At 38.1% G+C, this 17,642-nt stretch overlaps 1 protein-coding gene across 1 annotated transcript in view; it reads right to left on the minus strand.

Annotated features, from left to right (window-relative positions):
- SCAMP1 (secretory carrier membrane protein 1) overlaps positions 1-17,642 on the minus strand; it is a 40,986-nt gene that overhangs the window by 3,549 nt on the left and 19,795 nt on the right. Inside the window, exons 4-8 of the mRNA XM_064402902.1 lie at positions 17,465-17,576; positions 10,020-10,148; positions 4,252-4,411; positions 2,481-2,582; positions 567-684 (exon numbers count right to left, since the gene is read on the minus strand). Of these exons, the coding sequence (XP_064258972.1) occupies positions 567-684; positions 2,481-2,582; positions 4,252-4,411; positions 10,020-10,148; positions 17,465-17,576 (621 nt within the window). The remainder of the gene's footprint in view (positions 1-566; positions 685-2,480; positions 2,583-4,251; positions 4,412-10,019; positions 10,149-17,464; positions 17,577-17,642) is intronic.

A 17,642-nucleotide genomic window follows, 5' to 3' on the forward strand; every position in this document is an offset into this window, starting at 1 on the left:
TTGGTGTATCTGTATCTCTAGCTAGATCTTCTGGGTGGAAATTCACTGGAAGTAACCATAGAGAAAGAGTTTATTTCCCTGAGTTTTCATGCTCCTGCATCATTAGCTGGCAGTAAAATATTAAAAAACAGAGACAGAGAAATAAAAATCCTATTCTGAGGTGCTGAGCATCTCTCTCTTCTATTGATTTTAATGGGAATTATTTTGGTAAGAGCTGTAATTTAGCAATCATTTTAGTCACACTTCTCTGCGATGGACAACATGGCATGTACAGCTAGTCACAGTGTCCAGTGCTTTCACCTACTCCTTTGTGGTGGGGTTACCTCTCAGCTTCTCTAATTCAGAGCTATCATTCCCCATCTGCAGAATATACCTGCATTGTATAAACACCATTTTGTAACTCCACAACAGTATAAGCAAAACTGTACTAATGTTAATAGGCAAGGCTCACCTTGAAGAATGTAATTTAATCCCCACTACTTTGCGAAAGAGTACCTCTCCTAAGAGAGAAAGCAAGATCCAAATCAAACATAGGAAACAAAAGAGGGGAACAATATGTAACTTACCTTTTTAAACATAACTAGTGAGATAACAGCAGATGCTGTGAAAAGTGCAGCTATGATTATCATCATAATGCCAACAGGAATACTCTTATTAAGTCCAGTAAGAGATGAAATCCACCCACTGAAGGAAGGAGAAATAACAAATTTTACTAGTACAGCATATGAATCATTTAATCAAAGACAGCCTCACCAAAGAAAATTTCATCACCTCCTGGTTCTGAATAATTTTGAGTATTTTTTAAGAAAAATCATGGGAATTTTACATAAGCATATTCTGGTTCTATGATATGCTTTTAAAGTTTAATTTCCTTTTTTTTTTTTTTTTTCAGAAAATGCAGTGAAACTGTATGAAAATTTCTTGTAAATATTATTCTCCTTGACAAAATAATGGAAAAATTAGAGAGCTGTTTCTTAGCTTCTTGAGATCTGTCTGTTATACTGTTATTTCAGATTGATTCGAGACGAGATGAATTCATAGATGAGAAAATATCCCTAAAAAGATAGTTTCTAACTTCTGTAAATACAGAACACAATACCATACATACACAGCTTCTCTGTGAAGACTCATTTAATTGCATCCACACAGTGATGTTTTCTCAACTGAGGTCAATATAATTTTTTTAAGTAGAAAGCATCAGATGAACTAGTAGAAAAAAACTGCTACTTCAAGTATTTCCCCATTGTTCAAAACTGAAACACCAACAGACACCAACAGTTTCAGACCTGAAAACTAAAAAAGCAGGTTGCCTTATGAACAAAACCCATGTATTAAGATGAATAAGATTTTTCCATGTTATTAAAAAACCCCAAAAAAACAGCAAAAAATGATATAAATCCAAACCTTAAAACTTTCCCCTACCTGCTTCACACTGCTTTGATATTCGCTGTATCCCACTGTAATCTACCACAAAACCACAAAATCTGAACTGTAATTAGGATTTTCTGATAATCTGGCTACTTTCAAACTCCTTCCCTAAGTATGCTTAAAAGCACACTTCCCAGACTTGGATGAATAAGCAATAGAAGATTCCAAAGGGAAAAAAAACAGGTTCCTTCCTTACACAAAAATTCTAAAGCAATGTTTTGTCTGCCTTACATATATTTTGAGGTTTGCAGCAAAAAGCACTGATAGAGAGAAGTGTCATTTCCCAGCTACAGCACTGCCACTCATGACTCTTCATGTTACCTGCTAGCTACTACAACCTTGCTTTTAGTTAATTCCTTTATTTCAAGGACAGTGACTGATTCCCCATAGTTTCTCCTTGTAAAATCTAAATATTAGACCTCAAAGACTCAAATAAAAGATAACATACCTACAAGCTTCATGTAAAAGCTTATATATTTGCAAACATTTAAAAGAAAGACAAACTAGCTGCAGAATATGGATATGAATCAAACAAATGTACTTTTCAAATAATATCCAAGATATACCGCTTTATTCACCCAAATGCCTTGTTAAATCGTTCTACAAATTTTAGCCATAAATTTCTCAATAAGTAGCAAGTATATAAATATAACTAGAAATACTTAATAATACAAGAAATATGCAAACAATGTATTATTGATGCCTAAATTTTTGCTTTCCTTTACCTTAAATACAGAATGAGTAATAACTCCTTACAACACCAAAATAGAGGAGGTTAGTGTATGGAAGAGTAAGTTCAAGGTGGTTTAAACTGAAGGATAAAATTTTGACCTGCCTAGTAACAGAAGTACCTCACATTCTTTGGATACATTTCACCCACTTCTCCTAGTCAAGAGAACTCCACATATGATTTCTTTTGAGAGTTAAATGTAACATTCTAGTGAATACAAGTTTATTCATTTGAAAACATAGACTGTAATGCAGATGTTTGTTACTTCAAGTAAGAGTTTGTCTTCCACACAGTACAACACTATGGCAAACAGAGTACTCACCAGTTTCCCCATCTTTGAAATCCTGCAGCTTGAAGTACATGTACAGCAAACTGACAGATATATACAAAGAAGAACACAAAGAACCTGAAAGAACTGTCACTCCTGAAAGAGGTGGGAAAGAAAGATTAAAGCAGCCAGAAAATTCATTATTTTTATTCACATTCTGTAGCAACAATCTAACTTTTTATAGCATTAATTAGATGAAAAGTACTTTCATGTATTAAGTGACCTGAAGTATCAGCAATTCTGTGGTTTTTAGAGTGTTTATTTACAAGAGCTGCTCCTTCTTCTTTAATATAGTGATTTTGCCACCTGCATCTCTAAGAAAGGTGAGAATAGTTCTGTTCAGCCGACAGCAGGGCCCTTCAACTAACCATTTAAGTTTGTATTCTGCTCCACTTTCAGAGTGAAGTTCACAGCGATGGCAAGATGGGAAGAGAATATTTAACTTCTGAAAGGAAATAAGATCTCATATGGAATTACTGAAACACATGGCACACCAGAATACTGAAGCAGCTGTTATTTCAACGTAAAATGTACAAAATACATTTCCTGGTTAAATTACCAAAATGCCAGCCTTACAAAGACTGAAAAAAAAAAACCCAAAAAAACCCCAGCTAAATATAAATGTACAACCAAAATTTCAATGAAGACTCAATATACTACTGTCAAAACTACTGACCATATGATATGCTTCCTACTAGACTTCTTAAGAAACTAGAAATCATTTACTTAAGTATAAAACAGATTTTTGTCCTTAACAGCTCTTCCTGAAGAAGGGAGTTTGTAATTTCTATACAACCAGTTCAGTTTAATAACTACTTCATTTTCAGATGAGCAACTGACCTAAAGTTGAACATGCAAGTAGAGTTCTCCTTCCTCAACCAAGCAATTTTCTCTAAGAAATTCTATGGATTTACTAGACAAGAAATACAAGTTAAACTATATAATTCATGGAAGATTTGTGGGTATAGCAATACCTCCTTGGTTAGCAAAAAGAAACACTTCTTGTAGTCTAAGTGTTACAGTTAATTGCAACTTCTGGCCATCAATGTTTTAACACAAGAATAAGGGTATTTTAACGGAGAACATTCTGAATCACTTCAATGTAAAAAAAAACAACCTAAAACTTCAGGAGTACAGGACCTGAAATCTCTACATGCTGATCTTCACTAAGAAGAAGTTTAACTCTGCATGCAAACACAATTCCATTCTTAATCACATACCTTATGCTTCTGAAGTTTGCGAAGATTGCTAAGACTAGGAAAAATACTAGTTGTTTAAGATATACCTGCTCTACTAATTCTTAAGAATCTCTGGCTGTTTCAATTACAGATACTCTAGGTGTCTATCACTTAAAAATAAAAGCTTTTAAGAGTAGCTATTTATGAAGTTCTTTCAGGAAGCAAAAAAATTAAGACACTATTAACTACTAATCTGCTCAAATTCTTGGTGTGTAGAAAGACAGATGTAATGAGAGAGAATGTTCTCTGCAACTGTTACCAGCCCTTATTAACTTCCACAAAGTTAAGGACTTCTGACAAATATTTTGTCTGTAGTAAAAACAGTAATTATTTTAAAGGAATTCCATTATATTACCAACTACTGGCATCTGTATTTCAAATTCAACAACTGAATTAATGGCAAACATATTCTTTGTTTCTAATGAAAGCACTTTAAAGGATTATCATCATGATAATCAAGCAAATTCTGGAATGTTAACGCATTTTGACAAGTTTTTAAATATCCTAAGTCAAGCTGAAGTTGTTACCTGAAAGCTCCATAAAGTGGTCTGTACCAGCAGACAAAAGAACAAGGGGTGAAAAGTAAGAACCAGAGAATACTCAATCCAAAATCAACCCCTCGTGTAGCATCGACGTAAAACCAGGCCAAACATCCAAAGATATTAAGAAACAGTGTCACTGTATGGACTGTAGAAGCAAAAGCAAAATAGTGTTAATTAAGTTATATTTAAACAATAATTTTTTACCACTGCTAAAGTTATACCTGAAATTTTAAACACTTTAAACATTTAAAGAAAACAGCATTTTAAACAAAACATCAGCATGCTGACAATACCAATACCATCTCAAGACCTTCTGTAATAATTTTTTTTTTTTTTTTCTTTCTAAATCTTAGGTAAACCCTGTATTCACAAGTGAGAGCACTCAACATGAAAATTCAAGTACCACCAGCTATCTGGCAATGGAAAATATCTTGTCATAAAAATAAAACACTTTCAAACATTAAATTAAGAAAAAAGAGGTTTCTAAAGCTGAACTAATTTCTTTTCTTTTTCTACAGTAATAACTGAATACAAATATTTATGAGACCATTGAATATTTTTTGAGAGAAAGCTTAAAAATTACAAAGTGCATCACAAAATAGACACTGTACACATTCAAATCTGAAAACAAAAATTTCCCAAATAGTCTTTTAACAGAAAGCTCTTTGTCTTCCATATAACACAACAAAAACTTCACTTACTAAGAATGTTCTTCAGTAAAACAAGTCTGCAAGAAGCTGTTCTAGATGTTTTAATGCATTTTGTATATTGAAATATTTCTTAGAACACTGGTCTTCCTAAGAACATCTGCCTTTCCGGGGGTCTATTGTTAGCTCAATACTATAATTTTCTCATTGGCAAACCTTGTTACACAGTAACTATTCAATTTCTACTAAAGAAAATGTGTTTGCATTATGATTTCACATTTTATTTTAATTAAGTTTACTTCTTAGAACAGAATAAGGCAATATTAAGAAACATTACAACTACTATATTCATGCTATCTGGCAAAGAAGTTAGTTCTGCTAGACTTCAAAGATGGACATGAATTTTTCTCTTTGTTCAGCAATAATCAGTGATTCAGGAAGGATTTTGCTGCCTCAGAGAACAATTTCTTTCCTTGTGGATCAGGATAAAGCAGGGTATTTATAACTGCACAAACTGCTCCTGACAGCAATGATTTTTCTTTTATTTAAGTTCAGACCAACACTTTAGTCATTCTCCTGGATAGCAAAGTTAACAGAATAGGCAAGATACTAAGGATTCTGAAAAAGAGAATCCTCAAACTCTTTGTTGTTGTCTTAATTAAGACTTGAGCTACAAATCAAAACAGTGGGAAAAAGCTCTTAAAAGCAAGATGCACAGATCATTGCATGGAAGACTGATGAAACTGAAAACATTTCCTCAGATAAATCATATTTTCCTGTAACAGTTGCCAGAATCAAAACACTTATTCATTAAAATAAAAGGCAATTATTGCACCTACATATCTTAGCACTGCCCCAAGGGGTAGGCAAAACAACTCCTTTCTGAATTCATGTGTTATGCCTCACAAAGCAAAAGAAACTATACAAAAAAATCCCAGTTCCTGCCTTCCTTTGATAAGTACAAGAAAAGGGTATTCTCTCTTTTTCTATTAAATACTGGAACACATGGAGACCCCTATGTTACTAGAAACATTCAAATTCTGGTGGAGACTGAACTTTCCCAAATTACTTTCTTTTAATAACTGCAATTATGGTAACAGGACAAGTTTTAAAAGAGTACCATCAGTGCAGAAAAGGGTGAAGCATCACACCCACTACTGATACTAAAACACAGGGGTCTGCTTCACTATTGCAACAGAGAGTGTCAGCTGTGCAAAGAAGGTATTAGCAAGGTATAGAGGAAGACAACAGACTTGACTGACAAATCTCACTTTACGGTGCTTGCCCTTCGCTCTGCCTGCTTGGTGCAAGATACAGAGAATTCTTTGAGCCAATACCTTCACTAAGGGATGTAGGCAAGCTCAAGCTCTTATATGAATAGATGTGTTTGTGGGTTCAGGGCAACAGTTATAAAGCACCTTCCACCTACTTGTCTCAGCAAATTAAACCATAAATCAAGCTATTAGAAAATAATGACCACCTGGAGGCTGAAATCACCTAGGGCTTCATCAGAAGTCTGCAACATAGAATTTCTGTATGACAGCTTCACAGCTATAACAATATAGTACTCTGTGATTGAAGAAAGCCGTCTCATTTGTGTGTAGAAGCAGCTCAGGTTGAAAAAGAAGGTGTTCATGCCAGAATAAGAGTAAAGAATGGGAAAATACATTAATTTAATAAATATTAATACTTTACTTTTTTGTTTTTGTATAAACTTCCCTGAACAGAAAAATTCTCCTTTAGATATATTCCTTGTCTTAATTAACTACACTTTATCATCCATAAATGTCTGAAAGTGAGTTGTGGATAAAGATCGCAAGTTGTACTGAAGATATTTGGCATGTACATTATTGAGATGATTTTGCAATTTGAGTCCTTATGAAAACAAATTTTTGTACTAGATTTAATTTCAGTAATATTTCATTGATTATAGTTTCAAGAAACCTAAGCCCACATTAGGAGACATGACTGTCACCCTGGACTGGAACTGCCTAAAGGCACATGGGATGCCTATAGAATGGAGAGTTTTGAAGCCACAAGGAAACTCATAAGTGAGGACTTGGCTAGTGAAGTTTGATCACACATAAGCTTGGAGCACCAAGTAGCTTCAGATGTTGTTCAGGCTTTTGTTCCTAGTCTGTTCTGCTCACTTGGGAGAGGTATGCTAGCATGGCTTACAAAAAAGAGGAAGATCTTGCATAGGGAAAAAACAGATTCTAAAACAGACAACATAAGTATTAAACAGTCTTGGATCAGCACATAAACATGTGCTATCTAAAACGTGAAGGTACATTTAAAAAATTTCCTGATCCTACACACTAAAAAACCACATAATAATATGGAGTGGACTAACACTGAATTTGTATGACAGCAACCAGTCAAACCTTGTGAAAACATCACCCACAAGGAAAGGCTGAGTGAAATATGCTAAGTAAGGCAAAAGGAGATGACTAATGGGGATAAATGTATTTTCCATAGCAACAGTGGATAGAACATGAAAGATCAAACACAGGAGGGGAGAATTAAATTAATATACCAAGAAACATCTTCTAATTCTAAAAGACAGGAATGCATTAGAACAGGCTTGGAGGGAGTTTGTGAAGTGTCTATCATTGGAGGTTCTCAGGGACAGGCAGAACAAACATCTATACAGACTGATATATATATATACACACACACACCATCTAGCATATCCTCAGACAGAGTGTGAGATGAAACTCTCCTGAACAGAAAAAGTTGGCACTTCAGTGTATTAGCCTTCTACCAGAATCTCTTCCATTTGTAACTTCAAATAAGAAATATTCTTTGAAAATCAGAGTGGTGTTTATTTGGCATATGCTATCAGCCTGTGGGGAAAGTAGCTTGAAAACATGTATTTGAGCCTGTTTTTGAGTGTTAGCACAATTCAACAGACATTGTAATTGACACTGGACACAGTAATAGCACAAAAAGATCCAAGCATTAATGCTCAGCGCTAATGAGCTAGGAAAACTGTCATTTTCTTGTGTGAGCCCTTAAAGCACCAATGGCCACAATGCCAAGATAGAATAGAAAAGCTTCAATAGCAACTGTGAAAAGTCATTGCTAATTGATTGTTATAGTTCACAAAAACATGTAAGCACTCAGTCTGTTTACAAAAAAAAAAATCTCTCCCCTAGGAAAAAATGTGCAAAGATAAAACACATCAAAGAATTAGAAAACTCTGACTTCTGATACAAAAGGAGAAACGAGGGATGAGTTAATGAAATAGGGATACAAACAGAGTTGTTTTCTCATGAAAGGAAGAGCATATGGATCTTAAACAGGTAAAGAAGTTTCCTCAGAGATATAAAAACCAAGAATGATGATATCAAATTAATACTAACTGTGGAAACACAGAAAACTAAACTAGTAAGTTTGTTCCCAGGGCTACTACAAAGGAAAAGGACCTACTTCATAAAGTGCTGAGAATGCAGTCCAAATGTGATTATGTTCACAGAACCCCTAGACCTTACATGACACAGGAAGTTCTGGAAGACGAAAAAAAAAAGGCAAGCAGAAGCAGGTCTACTATGGGAATAAGTACCTCCTCAGAGGATGAACAGTCAATGAGAAATTAGCCGAAGTACACAGATGCAGCCCTAGGAACAAAAAGACCCAATTGAACAGCCAACCCCAAGGGATGGGGTTCTATGCCCTATCTTTTTTATCCTTCTTTTTTTAACCATAAAAAAGATTTTGTCTTGTTTTTCCTTTATTATGCCCTGTTCCTGCCTTCTTGAGTAATACATGTAAGTCAGAGAGCACTACAGCAAAAGAACAAAGAGTGCAAGAAGACTTGGTTGAAACCTCAGTCTACCTAGAAGATAAGCAGTCATGTCAGTATTAAAGCACAGCTCCTAGATATTTTGAAAGAATATAATATTGCTTTTTACTTTTCTTGTTGCCATAAAAAGAAAAATTAAGAAGAGTATTAATATTCCAACTCTAACTACCCAGCTTCACCTCATATTTGAAGCATATGCACTTTCAGAACTCAGTCCTGCAAATAGCTAGAATTGGTAACCATCCTAAAATTTTGAGTATTTCACCTCAGATTTCATATACATCTCAATTATCTGGCAATTTGATGAGAGTGACCAGTTATACGCTCTACAGTTGCTTATCCGAAGATTAACGATCTAGCAACGAATATAGAAAGCTCTAGATTATGACGAAGTGGAATAGATTTGATTCAGTGCTGTCTGCTCATTTCATGTGTTTCAATTACATGGTTCAATCACAGCAATACGATTATTAGAGTAACGTGTAAAATTATGGAGATTTCCTAACTACATTTTAAGCTACGAAAAAAAGTTCAGAGTACATCTAAAATCCACATTTTATTAGGAAGGCTGAAAATATATTAAAGGCATCAAAGTATCTAAATCTTGCAATTTCATCAGAGTATTTATTAGGCTTGTATCAATCACAATGGACAAGGCAGAAGAAACAAGTATGGCATCTGCACACTTCTTTATTCCAGCATTTCTCCAGTAAAAACACAGCCCCTCAGTGAGGGCAAAATTAATCCTACAAAGATGGTGTAGAGCATTCTTTGACTACAAATGATAATTTAAACATGGACTGATTCTTCAGCTAATTGACACTATTTCTTAAAATAGTGTAAAACGATATTAAGCCTTTGCTGTAGATTAAAGCTGTATTAAACTATATAAAGTTATGTATATTAAAGCAAATGGATATTATAGATCTTGAACTCAAAAGTCTATTAACATTAATTGTGAGATTTATTCCTTAACATATAAGCTGATTTTAAAACCAGTAAAATTATTCCTAAGTTAATAAATGATCAAAGTTCATTTTACAACTGGAGAAACTTAAACCAGATAATTGCAATACATTAGAACCAAACTGCCCTAGGATAATCCTCCTTTTCTTCTGTGGAAGCTTTTATTTTGTAATACAATACTTTTAAAACTGAAGTTAACATAAAATTTTGCTTCAATATTTGGCTTCTGGATTCAAAATAATTCTTCATTATAGATGTTCCAAAAACCAAAGCAGCAGATATATATTACCAAGTTTGAACATGTACTTTATTTTTCTTAAAAAGAAAATACTTACACATCCACAAATAGTACATAATCTTTACTGTCTTCTGGAATTCTACAGGAATGTCTACTGAAAAATCCTGGTAAAAACAAGGACCTACAGGAAAATTCTCAGGGAGAGGTGGCCAGTTGTTTTTTCTACCTGCAAAATAGAAAATAAAGGAAAAAAAAGGTGTTTATAATGTAGATTTTGTCTCTGTATACTTGAAAGAGGTACATGTTTGAAATTGTTTGAACTGTTTAATATATTAGTTTCTTAAATGGATTGATAACTTGGGCTACCAAAACCCAAGAGTTTTAAGAGTAATCCTCAATGTAAACTTCAGAAATTAAATACAATTAAGTGTAGCCAGGTCACGGAAAGTACAATAGTTATCTACAAAAAAGACTGAGCAGGCATCCAACATTTCCTAAAAAGTAAGAGAATTTTTCACAAAACAGATATGGACAGAAAAACAATTTCTGAGAATTCCTCGACTTTTAAATGAGTATCTCCCATACTTCCACCATACTCATATAGTCTGTTGAACACAAAGACAGGGGACTGAAAAGCATTCTTCATTTTCAGAATCCTGATATTTTTAGTGTCAAAGTATCTCTACTTTCCAATACAGTTTCCTGACAAACTTACCTAAAAAGCAGGAAGTCTCAAAAGAAAGTGAGTGAAATGGTTTGTAAGTACCTATTTCTAACAATATGCCCTACAGCCTCACTGTATTTTGATACAGTTGTGTGACAAAGTGAGGACACTGCAAAGGACACAGGATCAGACACTAGGCTTTCCTGAATGCTTATCTGATTGCAGGCTAGAATTTACACTCTGCTGAACACAAGTCATATCAAGCAGAGACCTGGAGATTCAGTTGAGACAATCGCTGCAACAAAGTGATTGCTTTGAAATGCTTTGCCATTGCATTTCAAACTCTGAATGCAGAGTTTCAGATATATTAATCACCATGTGACCAAATGAATTAGTTGAAATAGGAAGCAGCACACTTTTATTAGGTTGAATGCAACGCTGCACAGAACCTGAGTCAAGAAGGCCAAAGGCATCAAGCTGAGGTGACGTACCAGCTCGAAGATCTTTCACTAGAGTAAATTAAGACAACAGATGACAACAGTGTCCTAGATGTGCAGCCAGCATCTTAAGGCAAATGAATGCAAATAGCTAGAGAATTCCAAAAGACACTGTTCTCCAATCAAGATCACTCTATGGTGTTTTCAAAGGAATCCAAATTTGTGTGCATGTCCCTGGGATTCAGAAATGCAATTCATGGAATAGTTCAAAGTTGTGCCAGAGTAAGTTCACAACAGACATCTGGAAGCACTTCCTTACCAAGAAAATGTTCAAACACTAGAATGGGTTTCGTAGAGGAGTGGTCAATATCCTCAGCCTGTCAGTGTTTCAGAGCATATGAATAATGCCCTTAATGACTTACATGCTTTAACATACTGGTACTGAAGTGGATAGGCAGTTGGACTATATGGCCATTGTCAGTCAGGAGGGCAGCAGCAGCAACCAAAATAAGTTCTGAAGGTGAGTTTAGGGGGTAAGTTTTGGGGGCGAGATCAAGCTGTCCAGAGGTTTCTTGAGCTCAGGGACTCCTGAACAGCAGCCCAAAGCCTTATCAGGACCCAGAAGCTCTCACAAATCAGAGAGGAGTGGAGTGAGTATTACGAGGAGCAGTGTGGGAGATTTAATCAGCTTTAGGGAGCACCAGTGACCAGAACATGGTGCATCAAAAAGATGTAGTGTGGCAGTTTGTGCAGCAGGGTGAGTAGGGAGGGTGCTGCAATGCACAGGTAGGTCCATGCTTCAGGTAAGTGCTAAGTGCTCTAGGTCTCTGCCATAATGATGGACACTTGTCTCAGAATCAAAACAAGTGTGTCTACTGAGAGCCCCAGAGAAGTCTGACTGACACATCCACTGAGGGAACTGGTAAGGAAAGAGACATGAGTACAGGTGGTAGCTTGCAATGGATGCACAGATACTTCTGCTGGAGAAAAGGCTTGTACCTGCATGAAATGTGCATAGTTTGATGAACTGCTGCAGAAGGTGGACAAATTGCAATAGGCTGTGTTAGAGGGACTGAAATGGAGATAGAGAAATGGCTTCAAAACCATATACTTACAATAGACATCACTGAGTGTAAGACACTTTAAATCTGGTGACCCACAAATACAGAGCTCAAGTCCAACCTCTACCCTCCAACATCCACACCAAAACATATACAATGTTTTAAAGGCTTTAGATGTCCATTAGCAAGTCCAACAAGGAATATCTGGACCAGCAGCACATAGTTGCTACTCTAAGAAGAAACACTGAGTAATTGTGGTGGGTGAATATCTTAGGGTCCCTAAGACACCATCTACCAGCCCAACTGAGTTACAAGAGTAATGTTGCCTGCCAGAAACTAAGATCCATAATACTGCCAAGAGGGTAGCCTGACTTGTCAAGAGCATGGACCATGGCCCGCTATTCCTTTCTCACATGGGTACAAATGGTAACACAAGCCAAAAAATATGCAGGATCAAGAAAGACTGTGCTGGCAAGACAAGTGACAAACAGTGGTGCCCAAGTCATCTTCTCATATATCTTCCTGGTCACAGAAACAGGGACAGCCAGAAGCAGCCACATTGTGCAGGTCAACATCTGGCTTCCTGGCCACCATCAAGGTTTTGGCTCTTATAACAATGGGTTTTGCTTGAATGATTGTGGCCGGTTAGGCCACCTATTCCATATGAGGTCCACCTGTTTAAAAAAGGGCAAGAAAATCTTTGGCAGCATGCTGGCCAATTTGGTGGGATGGACCTTAGACTACAGGACTCAGGGGGTAGGGTCCAAAGTGGCTATGATCATTCTATTGCTTCCTTCTAGAGACGAGGTCATGCCAACCAGTGCATCAACAGATGTTCCTTGACTTCTTCTCAAGATGCGAATTACAGGGCTAATGACATCAAGGGTATTCATGGCTACAATGAATCTTGTTACACTCGAGCTAGGGAATCTGGACACTGGATTGCCTGTACACACAGCAGCATGGGGAATAAACAAGAACTGGAAATCTATGTGTAGCTGCAAGACCATCACCTCATTACAATTACAGAGATATGGTAGGACAGCTCACATGACTGGAATAATTTCATGCCTGGCTGCGTATTTTTTAGAAAGGACAGGTCAGAGAGGCAAGGTGGTGGAGTTGCTCTTCATATAAGAAAGCAACTGAATTGTATCAAGCTCTATTCAGGAACAGACAAATGAGTTGAAAGTTTATGGGTGAGAATTAAGGGACAGGATGATAATATGGGTGACACTGTTGAGGGTGCTTGTAGGCCGCCTGATGAGCACAAGGAAGTTGACGAGGCTTTCTATGGACAGCTGGCAATAGTTTCACCATCATAGGCCCTGGTTTTCCTAGGGACTTCAACGATGCTGGTATTTGCAGGACAACAGGGCCCAGCACACATAGTCCAGGAAATTCCTGAAGATCACTGCAGATAATTTTTTGAGGCGTGAGGTATAAGAACCAATGAAGAAAGATGTGTTGCTGGATAATTGTCTTGGGGTGATTTTTCATTGATACTCTATTCCCTAGTCATCTGCCTTATTCCCAGAAATGGCTGCTGCAGCTTTAAGATAAATCAGGGGGAGGGGCAGGGAGCCTTGGACTCCTGCAAGGGTTTTATTCACAGCCTCTCTCCGGAGCGTGCAGCTGTGGTGCAGGCCAGAACACCACATTCTTGCTTTCACTAAATTAGTTTTTGTTAGCTTAAGCACGGGGTTTTTTTTTCTTCCTTTCCACTGGCCTGGAGGCTGCAGCAAGAATCCTTTCAGCTGCATTTTGGTTTTTTTCTTGAATTGTTTCTGCTGCATTTTTGGTTGGAGATCCAAATTGACCCCAACTGAACCCAACTGAGATGGTGGACCAGCAGGGAGCTACTCTGACCCCAAAACCTCAGGAAAAAAGGCTGAGCCAATAAGAGAAAAGACACCAAAAGCCACTAGTTTCATCTGGTGCAAGGAGGACACTAATGCAAGAAGTTCAACGGGTTTCCATCTGTTTTGCCTGAGTTGTGGTGCAAACTCCTTTTTCCCCTTCCTTGATACAAAGGGCCAGCTGCCATTTTTTTCTTTCCAAGCCACACCTCCAGGTGGGGGGTAAGGTTCTAAAATTTAAATATCTACCATTTATCAATCTTTACTATTTTCCATGCCTTGTGGGCACCATTCTTTTTGATAAGCAGGGTTTTTTTTCACTTTCATCCGCTGGTGTTCATTTCTCATTGGCAAAAATGGATTACTGAAGCCCTTCTCTTTAGAGGAAATACTCATTCCAGAGCATTTTCTCCTAAAATTTGTCTCTAAGCCAAGACAACAATCAAACCAGGAGGAACAGGTTGAGGATGTGAAGGCTGAAGCCAGCCTTGGCTATAGCAACCATCAGATGGTGGAACTCAAGATGCTGTGTAGTGGAGGTAAAGCAGCAACCAGGTCTAGAACCCTCAACTTCCAGAGAGCTAACTTCACCCTCTTCAAAGACCTGCTAAGCAGAATCTCAGGGTTAGGGCTCTAGAGAAGGGGATCCAAGAAAACTGGTCAATATTCAACCATCACTTCCTCAAGTCCAGCACATTCCCATGACCAAGAAATCAGGAAGAGGGGGCAAGACACTTGCATGGATAAGCACAGAACTTGTGGTAAATTTCAAACTCAAGAAAGAAATTTATGGGATGTGGTAAAAGGAGCAGGTCATATGGAAGGACTATAGGAACATCATCTGAGTATGCACAGATGTGACAAGAAAGACCTAGGCCCACTTGCAATTTAGTCTGTCAAATGATATCAAGAATAAGCCGGGCTTCTACAAGCACATTAGTAGCAAAAAGAAAACTAGGGAAAATGCGGGGTCACTGCTGAATCAGATAGGTGTCCTAGTGAAGGAAGACCGAGAGAAGGCAGAATTACTGAATGCCTTCTTTCCTTCAGTGTTAGCTACTGAGGCCAGCCCTCAGGAAATCTCAGACCTTGGGGCAAAGACAGGAAGGCTGGAAGAAAGGCGGCTTTTTCTAGTCATAAAGAGTTTGGCTGGAGATCAACTGTGCAGACTTATAACACACATAAATCCAGAGGCCCTGATGAGATGCACCCACAGGTGCTGAGGGAGCTGGCAGATGCTGTAGCCAAGCCACTCTCTACCATCTTTGGAAAATCATAGGAAACAGGAACAGGACCTGTTGACTGAAGGAAAGCCAGTGTTACTCCCGTCTTCAAAACTGGCAAGAAGGAGGGGGATCCAGGAAATTACCGGCCAGTCAGCCTCACCTCCATCCCTGGAAAGGTGATAGAAAAGAACACTCTGGAGGTCAGCACCAAGCATGCAGAAGAAAAGAAGGTCATCAGGAGTAGTCAATCTGACAGCCTCCTGTGATGGCAGGGCAGGATGGGTAGGTCAGGGGAGAGCAGTGGTTGTTGTCTGCATCCACTTCAGCAAGGCTTTGGGCACCGTCTCCCATAACATCCTCATAGGTAAGCACAGGAAACGTGGTTTAGGTGAATAGACAGTGGGGTGGACCAAGGACTGGCTGAATGGCAGAGCTCAGAGGGTCAGGATCAGGGCAGCAGAATCCAGCCGGAGGCCTGTAGTCAGTGGTGTTCCTCAGGAATCAGTATGGGGGGTCCAGGCTCACTCAACTTGGTTATTATTGGCCTGGATGAAGGGATCCAAGGTACCCTCAGCAGGCTGACTGAAGATCCAAACTGGGGAGTAGCTGATACACCTGAAGGCTCTGCTGCCTTTGGGCTGGACCTTGGTGGGATGGAGAGTTGGACAGAGACCCTAATGAGGCTCAACAAGGGCGAGTGCAGGGTCCTGCAGCTGGGGAGGAATAACCCCAAGTACCAGCACAGCCTGGGGCTGCCCCACTAAGGAGCAGCTCTGCGGAGAAGGACCTGGGAGTCTTGGTGGATCACAAGGTGACAATGAGCCAGCAGTGAGCCCTGTGGCCAGGAGGCCCAGTGGGATCCTGGGCTGCACTGGGAAGAGCGTGGCCAGCAGGTAAAGGGAGCTGATCCTCCCCCTCTTCTGGGCCCTGCTGAGGCCACATCTGGAGTGCTGTGTTCAGTTCTGGGCTCCTCAGAACCAGAGAGACAAGGAGCTCCTGGAGAGCGTCCAGCAAAGGGGCACAAAGATGATGAGGGGTCTGGAGCATCTCTCTTATGAGGAGAGACTGAGAGAGCTGGGCCTCTTTAGTCTAGAGAAGAGAAGACTGAGAGGGGATCTCATCAACATATGAATATCTGAAAGGTGGGTGCCGAGAGCATGGGGCCAGACTTTTCAGTGGTGTCCAGATACTGGACAAAAAGCAATGGCAATAAACTAAAACACAAGAAGTTTCACTGAACATGAGGAAGAATTTCTTTACATTGAGAGTGCTGGAACAGGCTTTGTGGAGTCCTCTCTGGAGCCCTCTCTAGAGACCGTCAAAACCCACCTGGATGCATTCCTGTTCCTCTATCACCTGCTCCAGGTGACCCTGCCTTGGAAGAGGTGACCTCCAGAGTCCCCTTTCAACTCTATTCCAGTCACTATTCTGTGATTCATTGTATGTCTCTTCCAACTGAAAATATTTTATTCTATTCTACAAAATCTCCTGACAACCTGAATTACTAAGGAATTAAGCAATTTGGAATTGTAACACTGCACATTCAAAAAAAGATCAGCATGTGTAAAAATAAAACAGAACTGTAGATAAAAGTGAAATGACCAGATAAAGTTAACCTTACACACAAGGATTTGCTTTGTTGTGTTTTGGGATTCTTTGGGAACTTCAGTCTGAAGTTCTTCCTTTTGAAAAGGAATGTTCAGATGTACTTCTAGCAAAGCATCTTCAGTTAAGAGGATGTAAATCTTCTCACATGTGTGAAATTGCTGTAAAAAACAGTTGATTTTGCACAGCACAGAGTTTGTGGCATACAAAAAATCTAATAAAAATTTAATAATAGAATAGATATTTCTGCTATTTGTGTAGAATATTATGTTTGTAACACAGCAAAAGAAATTAAATGTTTCAAACCAGAAGAGTTCTCATACAGATTTAAATAGACAAATAAGGAATCAGAGATGTTACTTCAAGAATTTGGTTTTACTTCATCTCAAAATGCTCCATTTTTATTCAGTAGTGTTACTCAGATACTAATCTAGAATAAAAATAGAATAATAGATAGAAGAGAACAACATGCTACAGAGGCCACATTTAAATTTTTTTCACTGAAAATCTGAAAGGACAGCATAGTTTATTCACTGTATTAATCTTCTCAGGGGAGATAAACTTCCTTTTACTGAAGACATTACAAAAATGTAATGCCTCTTCAATCTGCTTCACAATGTCACTGTAAAATTAAAAGTTTCTAATGAAAAGTGACATTTCTGAAATTTAAAGTATATTTTTCATGCATACCCCCTTGCTGATTGAGACTCTGCATTTCCCTTTCTCTGCGATCTAGTTCAGCTGCTTTTCGTTCCAGCTCTTCCTGACGCTTTAGCAGTTCTGCCTGGGCCAAGGCATGCTCCTGAACAAAACAAATATAATCAGATATTGACAAAAAGTATGAACATGGCATAAATATTCCAAGTCT

Source organism: Passer domesticus, chromosome Z (genome assembly GCF_036417665.1).
Source record: "Passer domesticus isolate bPasDom1 chromosome Z, bPasDom1.hap1, whole genome shotgun sequence".
Classification (NCBI taxonomy): domain Eukaryota; kingdom Metazoa; phylum Chordata; class Aves; order Passeriformes; family Passeridae; genus Passer; species Passer domesticus.